Source organism: Haliotis cracherodii, unplaced genomic scaffold (assembly GCF_022045235.1).
Source record: "Haliotis cracherodii isolate W230 unplaced genomic scaffold, xgHalCrac1.p SCAF_3, whole genome shotgun sequence".
In the NCBI taxonomy this organism is placed as follows: domain Eukaryota; kingdom Metazoa; phylum Mollusca; class Gastropoda; order Lepetellida; family Haliotidae; genus Haliotis; species Haliotis cracherodii.
Genome location: NW_027266286.1, coordinates 53,202,849 through 53,226,729, shown reverse-complemented (window position 1 = coordinate 53,226,729; position 23,881 = coordinate 53,202,849). Strand labels below are relative to the sequence as shown.

Sequence of the window (23,881 nt, the reverse complement as noted above, 5' to 3'; positions counted from 1 at the left end):
CACATGTGTGTTTAATAAATGCACCCTTAATTATGGGCAATTAAATTCTGGAAAATATATCTGTCATGTATAATACGACTTTTCTTCCGTATCATTTCAGGCTGTCAGCATAAACCACAAAATTTACGATCTTTCAACTCTTTTTTTTCCCACCAAAATTATATTCTAATAAGAGCCCCCTATTTCTAATTTTGAGAGCGCTTATTACGTCGAATACGATAATAGTTTCCAAAGGGTAGTCTGGATTGGGAGTCAGCAGTTAGAAACTAGTGCTGCAAATCTCGAGAAAGCAGCTTTCTGACTGGCTAAAGTCAATTTACCAGGTACTGTTAGTTACTTCATTGGTCAGTTAAAGATTTGGCGAAAAGTTGTTCTGACATGACCTGTAATAGGATGTCCTCAGAACCTTGTGGAGCAGTAGCGAGCACCAATTTCCAATTTTAATGAGATTTAGCAAAAGACTGATCTGAACTAACACTACAGAGGCATGCAGATGGGTGCACTCACAATCCCTGGACCTGCACAAGTCTACAGCACAAGTCAGCACAATTCCCCCACGCTTCCATCAAACCTCACAGCTCCATGTACAGACTGCTAAGTTCATTCCACTTAACAAAAATTGGGTGAAACAAAATTTGAGCCAAGACAACACTTACAACTCAAATTATCACTTGCTTAACTCCCTGGAAAAGGAAACATGTCAAGTGGTGGTTGTTAATGATCTGAATCCACTATTCACAATTTTCCATGTTCCCAGTTAATATAGTTCCCACATATTGCACTTTGTATTCACAGGAAATAGACCCCAGATTATCTCCTTGTTAATATCCCCAATACCATCAAAGCTACAAAGCAGAATTGGCACCTCCTAAACAATCTACAGATAATGCAAATCGGTTCTTACCAATCCTGCTTTTATCGCAAAAAAGATTGAAGCATTTGAAGCAATCATTCAAGGAACAATGGCTGAGACAGAAACATATTTGGTATAAGTGTGCCAAAGGGCACTCCTATGGATGTTTGGGTGTGACCTTGAAGATTTAGTGTGCCAACTGGAACAATCCGAATATTATTTAACGAAAAATAATTATTGGAAATTTTGTTACATGTTCCTCATTTTCAAGTGTGTACAGTTTACTTGTGCGAGGACACATTCATCCCAGGTATTGTTCTTACAAAATGGGATTTCTACAAAGTTCCAAGTGTGTCCTTCAGGCACTAGGATCTTGGTTTAACAGTGCCTTTGAGAACTTAACCGTGCTATTGGTACTTTAATACAAGGAATTTCAAACCCTTGTTTAGCGATCTCATATTACAATACATGTGTAATGACATATGACGAAGAGCTGTTCAACATAGGTAGTTTGTCTCCATGTCCACTATAGGTTGGTTAAATACATAATCGTAGATTTTCCCCTCTTTCAGTAATTTCCTACAGCATCTCCCAAGTTTCCTTCTCCCCTGACCATCTCTACTGGCTGGTGACAGTCATCTCCAACACCTCATTACTGCATACTAACATCGAACTTTTCATAGCTTTCAATAGAAAGGAAACACTTATTTCTGAAAATGGGCAAACTTGATTGATATTTTCCATTTTTTTTAAAAGATTTGTGTAACTTTATCACATATGCATCTGAATACTAAATCCACAGTTACTAGTGTTTATGTGCTGTTTATCGTCAATCTTAGTCTGTTTGTTGGCAGATGACAGATTGTTGAAAACATTTCTAAATTAAAATATATATGAGTAACATATATGAACGTAATTATGGTAATAGCAGAGATTAAAGAAAAATAATTTCAATTAATGAGAGATGCAATGCTCACATGGCAAATGTCATTTAGATGATGGAGATAACTGGACCCGCTCAATGTGTTTCAAATGTTTTGATTCCCATTCATCACAGCATAACAGAAATTGACTCCAACTTTCTTACACACTTAAATTGATGCACGTGCTCCTAGCCTCACACTTATCTCAAAGTAAGTGGTCGAGTAAAGAACCATTTCAGAACTAACACACAAACATGGTGGTAACTGATTGGTAGCTGGCCCCCCACCCCCTGGTCTGGCCCTGGGAGTTAAGCAAGTGTAGCGGCGGTGGTGGTGGCGGTGGCAGCAGATGAAGCTGGTGGCGTACATCACAATGACCGAAGCAGCAACCAGCAGAGAAGTCAGACAAAGACCTGCTTACTTGGGCTGATGAAGGAGCCTGCTGGAGACTGCATGTGAATGCCGAGGGATTGTGGGGAGGGGGCGGGGACGAAGGAGGAGGGAGAGGGGACATGAAGGTGGGGGTTGCCTGGAGAGCCCCCGGTCAACAAGGTACCTGGCGACGGGTTGCCCATCAGGGTGGATGGCGACGGATTCACCTGCAATGGAAAGAGGATTTGTGACAAATGGATACAACACAGGTTGACTTTGGGCAAAATGGGTCAATATCCTGAAGCACGTATTTGCCTTGACCTTGGCAGAACCAAAAGTCAAAAGTATTTCTAAAAGCCTATCATAAGACTCATGTTCTATTTTGATAATTGTTAATCTAATCTGGACAAGAAAATACAGTGGTTGATATCATGAGTAATATTGGATGCTGTCAGACTACAATAACATGCCCTTGTTCAATGAGGCACCGACTGTTTGAAATCACCCACCCTCTTTAGAGCACCTTATGCTAAAATTAATCCAGCAGGCAGGGGTAGTAAGAAGTGTGAAAATAATTAACCAAGGTTAACCAAGTCACTGAGCTTAACTACCCAATCCATTTTAGGTGCTTCATATGACCACCGTAAGTACCACTTTCTACATCAGTCAACCAAATGCAAGCATATAGTGCTCCCTCAAGCATTAAAGAACTGTGTAGAACCCGGGATCTCTGTCCCCACTTTGGAAACATAAGGTATTCTGTGTACACCAATATTCTAGCTGTATGGCAGCGGTCTGTAAAACTTAAGTCTGGACCAGACAAACCAGTGACTGATAACATGAGCAATGTCCCACACAAATGGGGGACGATGACACGCAATCAAGTCACAAAGTCTGACCACCTGCTCCATCATGTCACCTCTAAAGCCTGTAATCACCACGGGGCTTTGGTAATATAAGAAGTTGGTTTGTTGTTTAACACCGCACTCAGCAATATTACAGCTATATGACGGCGGTCTGTAAATAAGCGAGTCTGGACCAGACAATCCAGTGATTGACATCATGAGCATCGATCCAAGTAATTGGGATCGATGACATGCATCAACCAAGTCAGAGAGCCTGACCACCCGATCGGGTTAGTCGCCTTTTACGACAAGCATAGTCGCTTTTTACAGCCAGCATGGGTTCCTGAATCTTCACGGGTATCCCCTCTCTTGTGAAACCCATAAGCATGTACAAGTTGATGGGACTGACCAGGTAGGATCTGATGCAACCTGCACACCAACTTGCTGTATATCACTGGCCCATCCATGTTACACCACTGTTAGCATCATTCCAGCTATATTGCAATGGCCTGTAAAAGTCAGGACTGGGCAAACCAGGGATTGATAGCATGAGCAACAATCCACAGTATCAGAGTAAGATGAAACACAGTCAGACAGGGACGCATTCCACAAAGCGATTTAGTGCCACGATCATCGCACGCGTATGTTAAAAGTATGGGAGTTATGATCATCTTTGCGCTAAAATCGTTTTGTTGAACAGGGCCAGGTCAATAAATGATGACACCCAATCCTCAATTTGGGTTTTTAATACAGGGGTATGTGGGTGAATCCTGTTGTCTGTGACCCCAACAGCATGAATGGAGGTACTACAATAGCCTTACCCCTGCTGGAATTCTTCTGATAGTGTGAGTGAGTGAGTTTGGTTTTACGCCGCTTTTAGCAATATTCCAGCAATATCACGGCGGGTCTATTTTGATAATTGTTAATCTAATCTGGACAAGAAAATACAGTGGTTGATATCATGAGTAACATTTGAGGCTGTCAGACTACAATAACATGCCCTTGTTCAATGAGGCACCGACTGTTTGAAATCACCCACCCTCTTTGTCACTGAGCTTAACTACCCAATCCATTTTAGGTGCTACATATGACCAACGCAATGACGGTACTACAATAGCCTTACCCCTGCTGGAATTCTTGCCACCCCCGGTGATGCAGGGGTGTGGGGGTTGGATGGTGGGGTCATGGGGTTCTGGAAGCGGAATCCCCCAGCCCCTTCCTGTCTTTGTCGGACGGCCGGGGAGCCAACGCTGGGGTTCTGGTAGATCCCGATGTCCATGGTATCCATCCCGATGGGAGATGGGGGGTTGTCGTCGTCTGTGGTGGAACGGCGGCGAGCATGACTTCCTATCACACTCTCGTCATAGAACAGATTCAGGAACGCCTGTAGGAGAAAGAGAAATATAGAAATATGACAGACAAAGAGTCATGTAAAATTGTGAAGCTCAGGTTACAACTGTCCACACAATAAGACTAAAATCTAAGAATTATGCTGAGACTGTAGATTTAAAAGATCTTGGCACAGTCTGCAGATACTTTTCTTGATTAAATTTCACCATACAGAGGATATACTTAATGAGTCGGTGAGGTGAAATGGGGTTTAAAATCGCTGTAAATATTGTTGCACTTATGTAGCAAAGTGCATGCACGTGTGTGTGCGTGGCTGCTAGTACTAGTCTGGACTAATGACAATTTTATATAGCTAAGCCATTGAGATACCATGCCGCAGTTTACATCAATACCCCACTCACACACAGTATACTGACTCCGAGCCGACCAGTCCTTGTTTTAGCCCCTTAATGCCGAGCGCCAGGCAGGGTAACAAGAAGTACCATTTTTAACATCTTTTGTTATGACACGGCCAGGTATCGAATCACCGACCTCCCCCTTTTTGGGCAGACTCTCTATCAACTGAACTATGGAGGCAGTCAACTCCATGTTAAAGTATAGGTGCAAAAAAATAAGTAATGCAATAAGTTACATTTGGGTCACAACAATCAGGAAGTTCAAGCACAAGCGGCACATGTCAAAGTTAAACAATGGCAGTTCCCATACCTTGAGTCCCTGAGCAGGGTTGAAACCTTCCACAGCTTTGCTGGTGTCGAACAGACTGTAGGCGCCGTCCCTCACAGCCACGATGCTGCCAGTCTTGAAGTGTACATCTAGACAGTATCTGTCTCCGTTAAGGATCATCCAAATGTAAGGAGCACATGCACCTAAGAACATGGAATCTGTCCCAATCCATTTCCCTGGCACCGATGCATTGCACAATCTTTAGTCTGAATCCTAATATTTCTATTAACCGGACACTGACAATTCAAGCTAAATGACAATTGTCGGAAATCTTAAAGGCACAATATAGTTCAATGAACACAGCTTTTCTTTCACTCATGCTGTGAAATTCAACAACCAAATATTTTTTCAAAAATCCTATACTATCAAAAGCACCAGTTTACCACTATACCTATCTATGTGACAAGTTAAGAGAAGAAATATTGTACACTTTTCAAAATATTTTTTTCAAAAATCCCAAACTATCAAAAGATAACAGTTCACCACTAGACCTATCTATGTGCCAAGTTTGGTGAAGATATTGCTTATGGTTTTTGAGTTCTGCTCCAGAATCGAAACAATAAGGACAAACAGAAGGACGGACGGACAGCACCAATTATATATCCCCCTTCCACTTTGTGGCATGGAATAATAACTCTACTGACCAAGAGTCTGGCATCGACCCACATTGAAAATTACAGTCTTATAAAAGTGCCCCAATATAGTTAATCAAATCAGATGACTGTCATGAAGGAATTATTACTGGAAATGATGTGTTCACATCTTCTAAGATTGGAAGCTATGCAGGCGGTGCCTCCAGTTGTATTGGAGACAGAACGTAACAAGGATAGTCAAGTAGTGATGCGATCGCCACTTGTTTCAATCATCAAAGAACAAAATAAATTGATTGGACAGGCAGTTTTAGTGTCAAGTTCTTCAAACTGAACTCAAAACAAAGCTATGCTTGGAAGTGGGTCTAGGGCTTTTTTCGCAATAGAATGGTGATTTAATACACTGAAGTCCCCTGAGCCCAGGACTAGGAAAGGATACACTCCGCGGAAGGCGATCCTGACGTGTGTTGAGGACTGTGGCAGGATGGTGAAGGTGGAGACTGGCTGCTTGTTGTTCTGTGGAAGTAGCACACATTGTTTAATTCTATCTACATATACAGAGTACACTAATGTACAAGACATTCACTAAAGAAACACAGGAGGGAACATTCGGCTCGATAAGGTTATTATTAAACTATTGTCAAATTGTTCAAAATGCGGGTGAGAGGCATTATAATTTATTCATCTTGTTTAAATGTTAAGGCATCTGTGACATGTTGACAGGAGTGATTCACACGAAGGATTAAGTAAATGGAAGTAAAGGAAGAAGGCAATACATGTTACATCATGTCCATAGTTACGTGAGAATAATAAAATAGCGCAGGGTGGGTTCATTGGTGCTGAGGCAAACGTGGATGAAAGTCTAATGACCTATTTATCATGGCCTCATCTGAGTTTAACAGACACTGGTCGGGTACGTGAAAAGGTGTCAACAATGCACTGAGCAGGTAACTCTCAAATCTGAGTCAACACAAGAGAAAAGACACTTAAAATTGAATATTGTGACCATCATGCAATTATTTCACATTACTTTAACAGGTGGTAAGAATTATAAAGAATTATGAGCAGCTTTTTATCAACTTCTGCCTAACTGCAGTGAGGTATCAGATGCTGGTCAAGTATAAAGTAGTAGACTGACCACTGTCACTCCCATCACTGTGGCTGTGGACAGCTTACTGATGGACGTCATCGGGGACCACGTCTCATTGAGGACCTGGAACAGTCACAACAAACAATGAGTACAAGTCCTGCTCACATCACTATTGCCTTGACATTACAGTGGAGATGATCATGAACCTAAACAGTGTTAGTGTTACACCTTTATACTGCCGGACTAAACAGTGTTAGTGGTACACCTTTATACTGCCGGAATAAACAGTGTTAGTGGTACACCTTTATACTGCCGGACTAAACAGTGTTAGTGGTACACCTTTATACTGCCGGACTAAACAGTGTTAGTGGTACACCTTTATACTGCCGGACTAAACAGTGTTAGTGGTACACCTTTATACTGCCGGACTAAACAGTGTTAGTGGTACACCTTTATACTGCCGGACTAAACAGTGTTAGTGGTACACCTTTATACTGCCGGACTAAACAGTGTTAGTGGTACACCTTTATAATGCTGGACTAAACAGTGTTAGTGGTACACCTTTATAATGCCAGACTAAACAGTGTTAGTGGTACACCTTTATACTGTCGGACTAAACAGTGTTAGTGGTACACCTTTATACTGCCGGACTAAACAGTGTTAGTGGTACACCTTTATACTGCCGGACTAAACAGTGTTAGTGGTACACCTTTATACTGCCGGACTTAACAGTGTTAGTGGTACACCTTTATAATGCCGGACTAAACAGTGTTAGTGGTACACCTTTATACTGCCGGACTAAACAGTGTTAGTGGTACACCTTTATACTGTCAGACTTAACAGTGTCAGTGGTACACCTTTATACTGCCGGACTAAACAGTGTCAGTGGTACACCTTTATACTGTCGGACTAAACAGTGTTAGTGGTACACCTTTATACTGCCGGACTAAACAGTGTTAGTGGTAGACCTTTATAATGCCAGACTAAACAGTGTTAGTGGTACACCTTTATACTGCCGGACTAAACAGTGTTAGTGGTACACCTTTATAATGCCAGACTAAACAGTGTTAGTGGTACACATTTATATTGTCGGACTAAACAGTGTTAGTGGTACACCTTTATACTGCCGGACTAAACAGTGTTAGTGGTACACCTTTATACTTCCGGACTAAACAGTGTTAGTGGTACACCTTTATACTGCCGGACTAAACAGTGTTAGTGGTACACCTTTATACTGCCGGACTAAACAGTGTTAGTGGTACACCTTTATACTGCCGGACTAAACAGTGTTAGTGGTACACCTTTATACTGCCGGACTAAACAGTGTTAGTGGTACACCTTTATACTGCCGGACTTAACAGTGTTAGTGGTACACCTTTATAATGCCGGACTAAACAGTGTTAGTGGTACACCTTTACACTGCCGGACTAAACAGTGTTAGTGGTACACCTTTACACTGCCGGACTAAACAGTGTTAGTGGTACACCTTTATACTGCCGGACTAAACAGTGTTAGTGGTACACCTTTATAATGCCGGACTAAACAGTGTTAGTGGTACACCTTTATAATGCCAGACTAAACAGTGTTAGTGGTACACCTTTATACTGTCGGACTAAACAGTGTTAGTGGTACACCTTTATACTGCCGGACTAAACAGTGTTAGTGGTACACCTTTATACTGCCGGACTAAACAGTGTTAGTGGTACACCTTTATACTGCCGGACTAAACAGTGTTAGTGGTACACCTTTATACTGCCGGACTAAACAGTGTTAGTGGTACACCTTTATACTGCCGGACTAAACAGTGTTAGTGGTACACCTTTATACTGCCGGACTAAACAGTGTTAGTGGTACACCTTTATACTGCCGGACTAAACAGTGTTAGTGGTACACCTTTATAATGCCGGACTAAACAGTGTTAGTGGTACACCTTTATAATGCCGGACTAAACAGTGTTAGTGGTACACCTTTATACTGTCGGACTAAACAGTGTTAGTGGTACACCTTTATACTGCCGGACTAAACAGTGTTAGTGGTACACCTTTATACTGCCAGACTAAACAGTGTTAGTGGTACACCTTTATACTGCCGGACTAAACAGTGTTAGTGGTACACCTTTATACTGCCGGACTAAACAGTGTTAGTGGTACACCTTTATACTGCCGGACTAAACAGTGTTAGTGGTACACCTTTATACTGCCGGACTAAACAGTGTTAGTGGTAATAACACATGGGCCCTAAAAGTAACATCATTGGACAGGTTGGGGGAAATAAAGACAAATTAAAGTGACTGGCAAAAAGGGTTATTTTTGTTCCCAACTCTGAAAATGTTTTTATTAATTAAATTAATTCCAGAAAAAAAACACAATATTCATTCCACACATGTCAAATTGTTGGTTTACAGATCCTTAAACAAATACAAATGCCAAAGCTATCATGTTAGGCATAAGTACATGAACAAAGTCTCTTTGTTTTATTTCTTGTTTAATTCCACACCCTGTAAATAAAAAGAGTGGTCTAGACAATCCAGTGATTGACATAATGAGCAACAATTGGTGGGGATGTATATTCTACACTGGAATCCCTATAGGGTGAGATGAAGATGTAAGCCAACATACGGTGACCAGCTCCGCCAGCGACTTGCTGGTGTTGAGGTCCGCCTGAAGTTGTGTTGCCATGACGATGTGAGGGTTACCGGTGCTGGCCTGACCACTTGTCCCCAGCATGATATGGAAGTTTCCGTCTGACCGCCACTGGACCGTCACCTGATAGCAAGCTTGACTGTTAAATACACCGCCATACCCTTGGCACATTATGCAATGAGGACAATGAACTTATTGATAAAAGTAAAAAGCTAGTACATAAATATAACGAGATTCCTTTCAAGATGGTGGCACCCAGCGAGTGATCCCATTCAATGTCACCAGGGTAACATATAACTGGTAAGTGATGTTCAATGTGATGGATATGTGACGTAAGGGAGGTAGGGTGCTGGGGTATAACATAGCCTGGTTGAGAGTGCAGCTGTGTGAGCACTAGGTATATGTCTAAAAAAAACCTTGACTTAAGACATCTGGGCCATATTCCAATCTAACTTTATTATTTCTAAACACACTTAATGTGTTATACCCTGGAGACAACAAAGATGTCGTCCTCTTGTGAAAACAGAAACAGATCTGTGTAAATGATAATCACTGTTCCAATGGGACTCCGGTGGCCCAGTCATCTACGGCACTACAATTTACTGTTCAGAGTTTCAGCTTGAGTTTGAATCCCATATTCACCATGATAATATTTCTTAGTTTACTAGCACCCATGCTAGTGGGTGTCATCTAAGTGTTAAAGACCTGCATCACTTCGAACTTTCCTCCCACATCCAGTTGACATGACATGACTGAAAAATTGTTCAAAGCAGCATTAGACCAAAATCACTTTCATCACAATAATTGTAGGGCACCTATAGGGTGCAAGACTCAAAATTTCATAAGCGTAGGTGAGTTGGGTTTAACGCCGCTTTTAACAGTACTCCGGTTATATCACAGCATGTCAGTTTAATGTGGGAGGAAAGCCCGAAGTGATGCAGGTCTCAGACGTTTACCACTTCAGTGAAACCCATGAGCACGGGTATGGTGCTGACAAACCCAGAATTCGAACCCACAATCATAGGTTTCTGGCTTGCCCAAGGGATGCAACTCTGCACAGTGAATAGCATCACCTTAGACGACTAGGCCACCCGTTCCCCCTCCTTTCATAAGCTCAAAGCATGACATTAATACCATGGTCAACATATCAGTATGCATTCCAGTTCACATTCTCATCTGCCTGGGGAGTATACAACTGTGACCTACTGACGAGTGTTTAGTATAGGAAACACAGACTCTCAATCCCTTTCAGGCATAGCACATACCTTGGTTTCTGTGAGATGCAAAAGATTTCAAATTTGAAAAACATGAAATAAGTGTTGATTTCAATAAGAAACAAGTTTTCACAAATGTACTAGCTTCGAAGGTCTGGTGTAATAGAACAGGGGAACTCACAATGCTGCTTCTGGTGGGCCCATACGCCAGAGTCAGTCTGCGGTAGTTGTAGGATCGGACTTCACACTGCAGCTGTAGGCCTGTCCGGGGATCTGACACAACACAAGGACATGTCAGTCTTCAGTAAGACCAGGGACAGACACTAGGGCTGGGACGAGTCCAAATTCACTACCCGGGTACCCGACTACCTATTACCCAACCCTACCCGGGTACCCATTGAAGGTCTCAAGATGTGGGAACAAAATGTCTGATTGGGAATTGTTTTACAGCAACCCTGGCAAAGAACTGTTTAGACACATGTATCAAAGGATCAGATCATGTGTACACTGAAGTTGACTGAAGCGTTATCTTTACTCAAACATATACAAGTCAGAAGGAGTGTATTCATCATCAGAAAGAAATGCGAACATTAGTGACTTGTAGTGTAACCATGGAGTTATAGTGAGTTTTGTCCATAAAACAATATATCATGTGACTAACCACAGGTCCGGGTAGTCCTGTGGGTACCCGGGTCCTACTCAGGACCCGCCCGACCCGAGTACCTGAGTACCCAAGTACCAGAGTAACCCGTCTCAGCCCTAATAGACACAGCCACTGGTCTGTTAGTCCGAGACTAACAACAATCTAGACAGACTAGTTGTGTTATTCTCATATCAAGTTACTTTACATAACCACTAGTACAAAAAGACCTTCGGACTAGTTAGATATGACCAATGGCATCTACCCATAAAGGCAAGTCAAATCAGACAACCTCATCTGTGTCACACACTCAATTGGCAAAAGGACCTCTGAAATATGCACACACCAATCACTGGTCCAACCTTACAAGACATTGGACTTGAAAACAGCTTAACCTAAACCCAAATTCATTCCTCCAAATCTATTACATTTTTACAGAATTTACACAACAATTCCTTTACCAAACCAAACACGACTCACCATTAAAGAGTTCCACAAACTCTTGCACAGCGCTATAGAGATGACCCATGGCGCTCCACTCATCCTTCAGGTCTGTCACGGTCTTCTGGACGTTGTCGCCGCTAAGGTCAAGGTTGAGGGTCACTCGCTGTAGGTTACCTGCAGACACTCACACACATGTAATGGCTCATATATATTTTGTCTACACATATGTTTTTCACTATCACATACGTTTTTCTTAAGGCTGAATCACCTTCCTCTTTTCCTGATACATTTACAGGCCATATACTGCAACAGCAACATTTTTGGTGTACAAACTTTTTCATGGCTTCCTGCTGGTTTTTAAGCACAAACCACAATCTCCAAGCAAGATAGTCACAGAGCTACTTTAGATTGAGCTCTTAAATCATTATTTTTTCTATCATGTCTATATAACTTAATGTCTATGTTTTAAAACTGACAATAAAGAAATGCAAGAGCCACTGTATAAGTAAAAGTGTGATTTTAGGCGCGATATAAATATATTATTATTGTTACTATTAACCCTGGCTGTGACACCTTTCCCCACAGGGCAAGAATTCCAACTATGCCAGGGTCACATTCAGGCTGTGGTGGTGGGGTAGCCTAGTGGTTAAAGCATTTGCTCGTCACGCCCAAGACCCGGGTTCGATTCCCGATATGGGTACAACGTGTGAAGCCCATTTCTGGTGTCCCCCGCCATGATATTGCTGGAACATTGCTAAAAAACGGCGTAAAACCATTCTCACTCACTAACTCACATTCAGGCTAAGCATAACCAAACACAGCACTGACCTGACTCTTTGTAGCTGGATGATTCAAGTGGCGAGCTTGTGAACAGAAACTAGAAACAAGGAAAAAGCAAAGATATAACAAAGTCAGCAATGGCAAATAGTTACCTTTAATTACCATGATTACCAACTGTAACCTCCAGAGAGTTCATGTAACTTTGGCACTTCCACATATAACCGTGATCACAAATACTGATGGACATTATGATCATACCCAGGACTGACAACACATACTGAATATGTACATAATGTAGGACGAGTAACACCCAGCATGGGGCCACAGGGGAGGTAGGATATCCTAGTGGTTAAAGTGTTTGCTTGTCATGCCAAAGACCTGGGTTCGATTCCCAACATGGGTACAATGTGTGCATTTCTGGTGTCCCTCACAGAGATATTTGCTGGAATATTGCTAAAAGTGGCGTAAAACCATACTCACTCACTCACTTTGGGGTCACGGCTTCTAAACACATTTAACAGTGAGAAATCAACACTTGCATCTATACTTTCTGCTGGAACAAAGGAGTGAGTGAGTGAGTGAGTATGGTTTTACGCCGCTTTTAGCAATATTCCAGCAATATCACGGCGGGGGACACCACAAATGGGCTTCACACATTGTACCCATGTCGGGAATCGAACCCGGGTCTTCGGCGTGACGAGCGAACGCTTTAACCACTAGGCTACCCAACCTAGGAACAAAGGAGTTGCAAGTGTGTATGCAGTCTGCATCAAAAACCTTTTATACTGTGAGCCCGGACTTGGCTCTTAGCATCATTTTCAGTATAATGAGGGCAGTTTTTTGCTAAGGTTACTGAACCGAACAGAATTTTACTGGACTGCTTCGGACTATTGGCTATAGTGACAGGACAGTGTTTGTAAAGAAGCGATAACGCCAAAAGAGCATATCTAAAAAATGCACTTTCACAAATATCTAGTTAGAATTGAAGGTGGTGTTTGTCATATCTGGAATTGCAACATGAACATGAACAGAGTTTGTAATCAGCTTGTAAACAGGTGAGGTGAAATGGGGTTTAATGTCGTGTGTGTGTGTGGCTGCTTGTACTAATCCGGACTAATGCCGATTTATAGTGCTAGCCGTCTGAGATACCATGCCGCAGTTTAACATGAATACCCAACTCAGACACAGTATACTGACTCCGAGCCGACCAGTCCTTGTTTTAGCCCCTGAATGCCGTGCGCCAGACAGGGTAACAACAAGTACCATCTTTTAACGTCTTTTGGTATGACGCGGCCGGGAAACAAACCCAGGATCTTATGCACTCAATCAGCTTAACAACAACATATCAGCACCAGTGACTATACTGACGAGGGAAGAGCCTTTAAAGCTTCGATGACTGATAATGTTTTTAGTTTAATGCCACACTCAGCAAAATTCCAGCTACATGACTGCAGCCTGTAAATAATCCAGTGATCGATATTGTGAGCAACAAATCCACAGGGGGACATGACATATGAAGCTGTCAGATAGTGACACGTACCTCTACCACCCAGTGCAGTGGCTTGGAGAGGATGCGGAACTTGCAGGACAGCAGCTGCTTCTTGAGGGCATCACTGACCTCCTTGCTGCATCCTCCACACTCAGGGAAACTGTAACACAATGTTGACGTGAAGACTGTTTTTCATTTGTGCATCATAAAGGACAGCAACACAAATTGTATAACATAATGTAGACCGACCAACGAAACAGAGTTTTATTTACTGATCCTGCAGTTATCATAGCATAATACTCAATATCAATTCCAAATCAGTCAAACAGAATTGCACAAAACAAAATACTTTTTGGTTCAAAATCATAACTATTACGCCAACATCATACTGTTAGGCATCTCTGCGACACCCACAAGCATCGGCATCATGCTGACAGCCCAAGGATCAGTATCAAAGAATCTGGAATTCCAACCAATGACCAAATGATCATGGCTCAAAGGGACACAACTCTGCATATGGAAACACTCGGCCATCTAGGCCCCAAGCAATAAGGCCATGCTAAATAATGTATCACATTTGCTAGCCCACCCTCCTCACTACCAACTGCCTCACATCATAGAACTGCCAGTCACAGAACCTCGCTACATGTAGGCCCCTCTTTCTTTATTTGATGACACACACCATGTAGAAAATCCTACCAACATTAAGGCTTCATGTGTATCACAACAATCAACAGCTATTCTGACACAGATGCCTTGGAAAGTCTCCTTAAAAAGAAATCAAATCTAAAAATATGACATGTCCAGTTGTGTGCAAGGCAAGAAATATTGTACGGTTTTAATATATGATCTGGAAACGAGCACTACTGCCATGTTCAGTCTAAGTCATTTCGTTGCTATGGAAATTTGAAAAATATATTTTTCAAAAATCCCGAACTATCAAAAGACACTAGTTCACCACTAGACCTATCTATGTGCCAAATTTGGTGAAGAAATATTGTACAGTTTTCAAGATCTGCTTCGGAAACGAGCACTACCGCCATTAGCAGTCCAAGTCAAAGTTGCTGCCATGGAAACTCGAAAAACATATTTTTCAAAAATCCTGAACTATCAAAAGGCACCAGTTCACCACTAGACCTATCTATGTGCCAAGTTTGGTGAAGACATATTGTACAGTTTTCAAATTCTTTTTAGGAAACGAAACATGATGGACGAACGGATGGACAGCACCCATTCCTTTGTGGCTGGGAATAATAACTAAACTGTTGTGGCCTCATGTACATGTATGACAAACTTCAAGTAAAGGCTGATGAACTGATGAACACTCACTCAAGAATACCAAGGACCAGACAGATCCCTTCCTCATCCACTTGGATCCCTTCATGGGGCACATCCTGTCTGTTGAGCTGGAAAAAGCATTTACAGAATTACATCAATCTCTAAATATTTTTCATTCCTTCTATCTCGACATTTATGGGATAGACACTTATCCTCCAAATTGATCTTTCATTCTGTAGGTTATCCTACCTCATCACCCAGGCAGACAAATGGAATCCTCTCCTCACACGACACCAGCAGGTACGCCAACTCAGGAACAAAGTAGGGCGAACCCTTCACTTTCTTTGTGTCAGGCTCATCGAGATCTGCTCCACCCAAAAACAGCTAGCAAAGGAAGAGCAAAGATATTCACAGATAAAGCGTGCAGAATATTCACACAACATTACAGATTACTTTTTATTTATTGGTATTTATTGGTAAAAACACCTACTGTACATAAATTTAGAAACTATTATCATACAGATTATTCTATTCCAACAGCTTGTTTGCAGTGGTAGAAACTAACATTTTTAGTCCACTAGTCCTTATAGCAAAACCCTGAAAAATGGCAAATTTATACTAGTCCTTGTGATACCTTAACTATTGGGTAGTTTGGCAAGCACTAATGCCAATTTCTAACGTTGTTTGTCCTCTACTCACAAGCTTCATTCGTATCTTACTGTCATATTAACAGAAAATGGAGACAAAGACGGATAGATGATACTACCTTTCTTTTCCTGGTCAGACTGTCAAGTTGGGTTGTGGGGTAGTCCTCTGTTATAAAAACATGGGAGTATTACAAGTTATAAAATCTCAACTAAATGTAACTAAATAATACTACTCAAAATATAACATAGCCACAAAATGTAACGTGGTGAATGAGGTGAGGTGAGGTGAGGTGAGGTGAGGTGAGGTGAGGTGAGGTGAGGTGAGGTGAGGTGAGTGAGTGAGTAAGTGAGTTTGGTTTTACGCCGCTTTTAGCAATATTCCAGCAATATCATGGCGGGGGACACCAGAAATGGGCTTCACACATCGTACCTATGTCGGGATTCGAACCAGGGTCTTCGGCGTGAACGAGCGAACGCTTTAACCACTAGGCTACCCGACCGCCCCTGAGGTGAGGTGAGGTGAGGTGAGGTGAGGTGAGGTGAGGTGAGGTGAGGTGAGGTGAGGTTTAACGTCACGTTCAAGATTATTGCACTTGCATGCATCCGTGTGTGTGTGCCTGTTTGTTAGTTGGGAATAATGCCGGTTTTATAGTGCTAGCCCACTGAGATACCATGCCGCAGTTTAACATGAATACCCCCCTAAGACACAGTTTACTGACTGAGCCAACCAGTGATAACAACAAGTACCATCTTTTAACTTCTTTTTGTATGATGCGGCTGGGGATCAAGCTACGGACCTTCCACTATCCAGGCAGGAACTAATTTCAGTCAACCTCATTAATCTTGTTCGTCATTATGCTTTAATTCAAAATAGATTTCAAACTAATGATGAACATGGAATATCAAAGAACACCATTAACTCCAGGTCCAAGCTGACTGATATTCTGAAGTATTAAAGGAAATGGTTTTATCACACCATTATGTGGGATATTACATGATATTATTTTAGCTCACCAAATATTTTTGTGAAAGGTCCATGTGTTGTGGAGTAGTTGTCGACCTCTATGAACTTGCCAGCGTTCAGATACAGCTTGACACCAACATCTTCCGCCAGATCATCCTCCGTGCCGTCCGCCGTGCATGGCGTCGTCTCCAGCACGTAATTCTTATATTCCACTGACCTCGGCTTCTTCTCCACAAGTTCAACAACCTACACAACAGTGCAGAAAACTTATTTAGCATGAAAACAACTCCCTTAATCTTTCAGCATCAATACCTAACTGATGAGTGAGTGAGTTAGTGAGTGAGTATGGTTTTACACCGTTTTTAGCTATATTCCAGCAATATTCATAGAATCTGATAATCTATCAATACTAAGTTTGTTTGTTTGTTTATTGTTTAACGCTGCAATATTCCAGCATCATAATGGCAATCTGTAAATAATCGAGTCTGGACCAGACAATCCAGTGATTGACATCATGAGCATCGATCCATGCAATTGGGATCGATGACATGCATCAACCATGTCAGCGAGCCTGACCACCCGATCCCATTAGTTGCCTTTTACGACAAGCATAGTCACCTTTTACGGCAAGCATGGGTTGCTGAAGACCTATTCTACCCCGGAATCTTCACGGGTCTCTGGCACAAGGTAAAACCAGCAGTGGACAAGGTTGATAATGTGCTTGCAAATGAAGACTCACCACAAAGAAGTTGGACTGTTTGGGTACTTTGATGAACAGCTTGTACCTGCCCAGTCTCTCCACTGGGTGGCCGTGCATGTTGACGATTGGCAGACAACTGAACGTCTGAGCCGGCAGAAGCTGAACAGACTTCTCACACCGCTGAAGGCACAACTGCATTCTGGGTACAGGAAGGAGTACAGTCTATATGTTGGCAAGGACTGTTTTATTATCACATGGCATAATGGTCTGTAAATGTTGACTGATTCTAACATCCTGTAGAGACGTTTCTATCACTTCAGGGCCCACTTGCACAAAGCGATATTAGCGCTAAGACTATTGTAAGCCTATGTTAAAGTATGGGAATTATGATCATCTTAGCGCTAAGATCCCTTTGTGCAAGTGGGCCCTGGACTTACTATCTCTGCTGGTCTGAATCAACATGCAGGGATGTATCCAAGATTCTATACTAAGTGCCTCTTGGGGAAAAAATCGGTACTTTGTCCAAAATGGGGAAAAGTTCTTATTTTCTTAAATTCAGTGATATTTTACCATTGCATTCTGTATTGGTCCTGTCATCAGTCAAATACAGATTATCTCAACAAAGCCATACAATTAGTCACATGAATTGGGAATAAGGAAGATGCCTGCTCAACCTTAGTTTACTGTGATAAAGCCCTTGTAGTTTACTTACAACAGAAAACACTACCTGAGTTTGGTGAAATACTTTTCCAGTCCTCGACGGTCAGCGTTGAGGCAGTCTTCTATTTCTTTCACAACAGAATTTTCAGCTGAAAACAGAAGACAACATTAAGTTTTTCATTTTATACTTTAGGATAACAATGCAGGCAGGCTAAGACAAGAACGGATTCAGGTGTTGGTGACTATAGTAACAGCTAGTGGTCCTTAGGCAAAGTAATGTTGAAGGTTTTGGAAACTTGGTTAGTTCAATTTTGTCAAGTAAGGAAAAGGAGAGAACGGGTATATTTATCACCAGACACAAAACTCCTGAGTGAGTGAATGTTGTTTTATGTGGGTCATATGCTTCACTCAGCACTTGGAAATATTCCAGCTAAATGACATCATCCTGTATATAATTCTAGACAAGACAAGCCTTTGATTAATGTAATGAGCTAAGTCTCACAGTGTGGCGGTATGACGACACACAATCAAACTAGGTCACAAAGTCCCCCTTCCATGAGGCTGCCTCTAAAAATAAGCATAGGACCAATTCTAACATTGAGTTCCTGTGACAGCGGTAGAAAATAACATTTTTAGTCGACTAGTCCTTATAATGTAAACAAATAGCAAAACCCTTAAAAAGGGCAAATTTCTACTAGTCCTTATGATACTTTGACTATTGGGCAGTTGGCAAGGACTAGAGGACTCGTGCCAATTTCTAGCGCTGCCGTGAGGGAAACTGTTGAATGTTGTTTTATGTCAGCAATACTACATTTGAAGTCATTGATAAGAATGTAGATGTTGGCTCTGGTATAAGAACCAATCCAGTACAGGATCAACAATCTAGGCCATCAAGGTACAACACACAATCAACCTAAAGCGTTGTGACAACCATATTAATTACTATCCAGCTCTTTCCACCAGCCGGTGTAATGGGAACTGGGTTATGAACGGAATATGTACCGGTTGCTTCACAGGTTGACTTACTCAGACATGGTACTGATGTGAGGTAGGACCCTCGCTGGATGTCGATGGAGATACGGAGAATCTCGGAGGACATTGACGGGGTTAACAACGGAACATGGAGGGCTACAGGCATGTCTCGGACTTCACCTGCAGACAGACCAGAAACATTTATCACGTGACCTGAGAATATGAGTGTTAAGCTAGTTCATATGTACACCTGCCTTCCAACAACACACATTTCACTATTTTACATGAAATTGCTGTTTGAGGTAATGTCAGATTTAATACATAATTGAAAACTTTACATCATAATTTCTACAGTTAAAGTTGAACACAAATACAATAAAATAATTTTCAAACAACTCACATTTTTCATCTACATATCTCTGCATTTCTTTGGCAAATTCCTGAAAACAAATAAAAGTTCTGAATTTGACAAAAGTCATTCAAAGAAAGTTAGGAAATTTTCCAATAAATTGTATATTTATATACTTATCCTATCTCACACTATGCATTTCTTATTTTTTTCTTCAATCCTATGTAGAAACATGCTTGAACAGTTTCCAGCATCTGAAAAACAATCCACCCAAACACACCCCAGCATCACCATGGTCACCTCCCAAACAAAAGGGGCATGCACGTAATACCGTGCACAGCGACCTACAAAACCAGATCACGTGGCTTGATACATGAGACATGTGACATACATGAGGGAGCTGGTGCTAAACAGTGAAATAAATAAAATATTTACACCACTGCCTAGTGTCATAAACAACAAGAACTTGTGAGCGGGAAATCAACCTTCAACTGGTGATACAATCCCGATACGCTTGTTTGGGAGGCGACCATGGTGATCCTGGGGTATGTTCGGGTGGATTGTTTTTTTAGAAGCTGGAAACTCTGTTCAAGCACCTTTCCACATTGGATCAAAGAAAAAAGAAAAAAAACATAGTGTGAAATAGGATAAGTTTAAAATTAAACATTACAATGGATGCTGTAAGGATACCAATGATTAACGGGGCACCTAAAATGTTCCATGTTATGTTATATTTACATGGACAATGACAGTATCCGTTTTGATGAAACCCCAGGTATGGTGTTGACAAACCCAGAATTTTGATTGGGGTCAATCTGGGATACAACATACAACCAGCAGATCCTGGAAACTAAGGGACACAACTCTGCACACTGTGGCACCTATGACAAGACAGGTCCCAAAAAGACATTTTTAGAACTGACATATCTACTAACTCGATGCCATTTACATAACAATGAGTGGTACGGTACACTGATGCATTGGTGGATTGTGATTTTTGACTTCTCAATACAAGTACCGACCATAATCGCACACTAAGTAAAAAGTACCGATCCTTACCTTAAGTGTATTCTTACACCAAACTACAAGTGAAACTGAGTTGTCAACCCGTAAATATTTTCATCCATTGAGCCATACTTGACACTGCAAACTGTAAATCATTTGTGTGCCAGATATATGGCAATCCTGTCTATTGAAAAAATGGCTACACACCACAGATAAGAGCACATGTCAGTATTGTGATACGTATCGGATCGTGAGCAAGGTATCATGATATGTATTGGATCGCACAGTCGGTGTATCGTCCCAGCCTAATACCAATACTCATGTTGGAAACAGTCCCTGTTCAGCATGTTTAGTTACAAGAAGATTACGTGAGGGTTTCTAAAATAACCTGTCATTGCAAGACAAGACAAGCACATGTGGCTAGCGGGCCGGTCGGGTAGCATCGTGGTTAAAGTGTTTGCTCGTCACGCTGAAGACCCGGGTTCGATTCCCGACATGGGTACAATGTGTGAAGCCCATTTCTGGTGTCCCCCGCCGTGATATTGCTGGAATATTGCTAAAAGCGTCTTAAAACCATACTCACTCACTCACTCACATGTGGCTAGCAAATGGCTTGTGTTGGAATGGTACCAAAGACCCCAAGTAGTGCCCACTCACAAGTCAATAGAGAAAGATCAGTAATAGAATATTCGATGTTGTGCACCTGTTGTTCTTCAAAATATGCTGACACAACGATATGGCAACCAGGAACATACCTTCAACTTGATATGGGTCCTCACTTCTATCGTCTGCATGAGGAGTTTCTCGATCGACAGTTGGTCACTCTGAAATAGTCAACACCTCATGTAAGCTTTCTGTAGAGATTCAACTGCTTCTATGGGTATTAAACCAAGCCATTAAGACATCTGCCAGTGATGACCTCCATGTGAGATGCACTACTCAAAAGTTCATATTAACCTGACTACCGGTACTGTTAACCTGTCCTCACCTTGATTGCCAGTCCCACTTTATTGCTGTCGTCTGGAGACATGGGCGGACTGTGACTGATCTGCAGGGGCTTACCATCATCGTCATCACACACGTGGACGCTCAGCTTATACACTGCAGAGAAACACCACATCATATACAATACAGTTATAGAAGAGGATCTCACACATGGACAGTCAGCTTATACACTGCAGAGAAACAATACTATATACAATACAGTGATAGAAGAGGATCTCACACATTGACAGTCAGCTAATACACTGCAGAGAAACACCACATCATATACAACAAGTGTTTGCCACTAACGTGGCTATATCCCCCTCCCCTGTTGCAGAATTTATGACATAATTAAATCTAAACAAACCCTAACTTTTTTTAACCGAGGTGGAACTTGTCATGGAAATTGTAAAAAAAAAAAGAGTTTGGAACCTAAGTCCATCTTGTTGCCATAGAGGCTTAAATATTTCTAAATAGCAAAAGGCACCAGTTCAGCATGTACCTGACAGACCTGCAAAGTTTGATGAAAAAATATTGAACGGTTTATGAGCTATGCTCCGGAAACGAACAGCACCCTTATAGAACCTAAGTCCATCTTGTTGCCATGGAAACGTAAAATATAAAACTTTCTAAAATTTGTAAATAGCAAAAGGCACCAGTTCAGCATGAGTCTGATAGACATGCAAAGTTTTGTAAGAAAGTATTTAATGGTTTTTTAGTTACGCTCCGGAAACGAACAGCAGCACCCTTATAGAACCTAAGTCCAACTTGTTGCCATGGAAACATAAAAAATAAAAATTTATAAAATTCCTAAATAGCAAAAGGCACCAGTTCAGCATGAGTCTGATAGACATGCAAAGTTTCGTAGAGAAATATTTAACGGTTTCTGAGTTATGATCCGGCAACGATTTCGGGACGCAGACACATGCACACATGCTCACATGCACACACGCACACACGCACAGACGGAACCCATTTCTATATCCCCCGCCAACTTCGTTGGGGCGGGGGATGATAAAGTGATAGAAGAGGATCTCACACATGGACACCCAGTTTATACACTGCAGGGAATACACCACTAGATATACAATATAGTGATAGAAGAGGATCTCACACATGGACAGTCAGCTTATACACTGCAGGGAATACACCACTAGATGTACAATATAGTGATAGAAGAGGATCTCACACATGGACAGTCAGCTTATACACTGCAGGGAATACACCACTAGATGTACAATATAGTGATAGAAGAGGATCTCACACATGGACAGTCAGCTTATACACTGCAGGGAATACACCACTAGATATACAATATAGTGATAGAAGAGGATCTCACACATGGACAGTCAGCTTATACACAGCAGGGAATACACCACTAGATATACAATATAGTGATAGAAGAGGATCTCACACGTGGACAGTCAGCTTATACACTGCAGGGAATACACCACTAGATGTACAATATAGTGATAGAAGAGGATCTCACACGTGGACAGTCAGCTTATACACTGCAGGGAATACACCACTAGATATACAATATAGTGATAGAAGAGGATCTCACACGTGGACAGTCAGCTTATACACTGCAGGGAATACACCACTAGATGTACAATATAGTGATAGAAGAGGATCTCACACAGGGACAGTCAGCTTATACACTGCAGGGAATACACCACTAGATATACAATATAGTGATAGAAGAGGATCTCACACATGGACAGTCAGCTTATACACTGCAGGGAATACACCACTAGATGTACAATATAGTGATAGAAGAGGATCTCACACATGGACAGTCAGCTTATACACAGCAGGGAATACACCACTAGATGTACAATATAGTGATAGAAGAGGATCTCACACATGGACAGTCAGCTTATACACAGCAGGGAATACACCACTAGATATACAATATAGTGATAGAAGAGGATCTCACACGTGGACACCCAGCTTATACACTGCAGGGAATACACCACTAGATATACAATATAGTGATAGAAGAGGATCTCACACGTGGACACCCAGCTTATACACTGCAGGGAATACACCACTAGATGTACAATATAGTGATAGAAGAGGATCTCACACATGGACACCCAGCTTATACACTGCAGGGAATACACCACTAGATGTACAATATAGTGATAGAAGAGTATCTCACACGTGGACAGTCAGCTTATACACTGCAGGGAATACACCACTAGATGTACAATATAGTGATAGAAGAGGATCTCACACGTGGACAGTCAGCTTATACACTGCAGGGAATACACCACTAGATATACAATATAGTGATAGAAGAGGATCTCACACGTGGACAGTCAGCTTATACACTGCAGGGAATACACCACTAGATGTACAATA

At 41.7% G+C, this 23,881-nt stretch overlaps 1 protein-coding gene across 1 annotated transcript in view; it reads right to left on the bottom strand.

Annotated features, from left to right (window-relative positions):
* LOC139473819 (mediator of RNA polymerase II transcription subunit 14-like) overlaps window positions 1-23,881 on the bottom strand; it is a 47,308-nt gene that overhangs the window by 10,973 nt on the left and 12,454 nt on the right. Inside the window, exons 15-34 of the mRNA XM_071256579.1 lie at window positions 21,519-21,631; window positions 21,286-21,354; window positions 19,577-19,616; window positions 19,231-19,356; window positions 18,272-18,353; window positions 17,584-17,743; window positions 16,895-17,090; window positions 16,000-16,046; window positions 15,483-15,617; window positions 15,285-15,361; window positions 14,007-14,115; window positions 12,515-12,563; window positions 11,723-11,860; window positions 10,784-10,875; window positions 9,365-9,511; window positions 6,795-6,869; window positions 6,096-6,172; window positions 5,049-5,166; window positions 4,117-4,377; window positions 2,198-2,375 (exon numbers count right to left, since the gene is read on the bottom strand). Coding sequence (XP_071112680.1) covers window positions 2,198-2,375; window positions 4,117-4,377; window positions 5,049-5,166; window positions 6,096-6,172; window positions 6,795-6,869; window positions 9,365-9,511; window positions 10,784-10,875; window positions 11,723-11,860; window positions 12,515-12,563; window positions 14,007-14,115; window positions 15,285-15,361; window positions 15,483-15,617; window positions 16,000-16,046; window positions 16,895-17,090; window positions 17,584-17,743; window positions 18,272-18,353; window positions 19,231-19,356; window positions 19,577-19,616; window positions 21,286-21,354; window positions 21,519-21,631 — 2,289 coding nt within the window. The remainder of the gene's footprint in view (window positions 1-2,197; window positions 2,376-4,116; window positions 4,378-5,048; window positions 5,167-6,095; window positions 6,173-6,794; window positions 6,870-9,364; window positions 9,512-10,783; window positions 10,876-11,722; window positions 11,861-12,514; window positions 12,564-14,006; window positions 14,116-15,284; window positions 15,362-15,482; window positions 15,618-15,999; window positions 16,047-16,894; window positions 17,091-17,583; window positions 17,744-18,271; window positions 18,354-19,230; window positions 19,357-19,576; window positions 19,617-21,285; window positions 21,355-21,518; window positions 21,632-23,881) is intronic.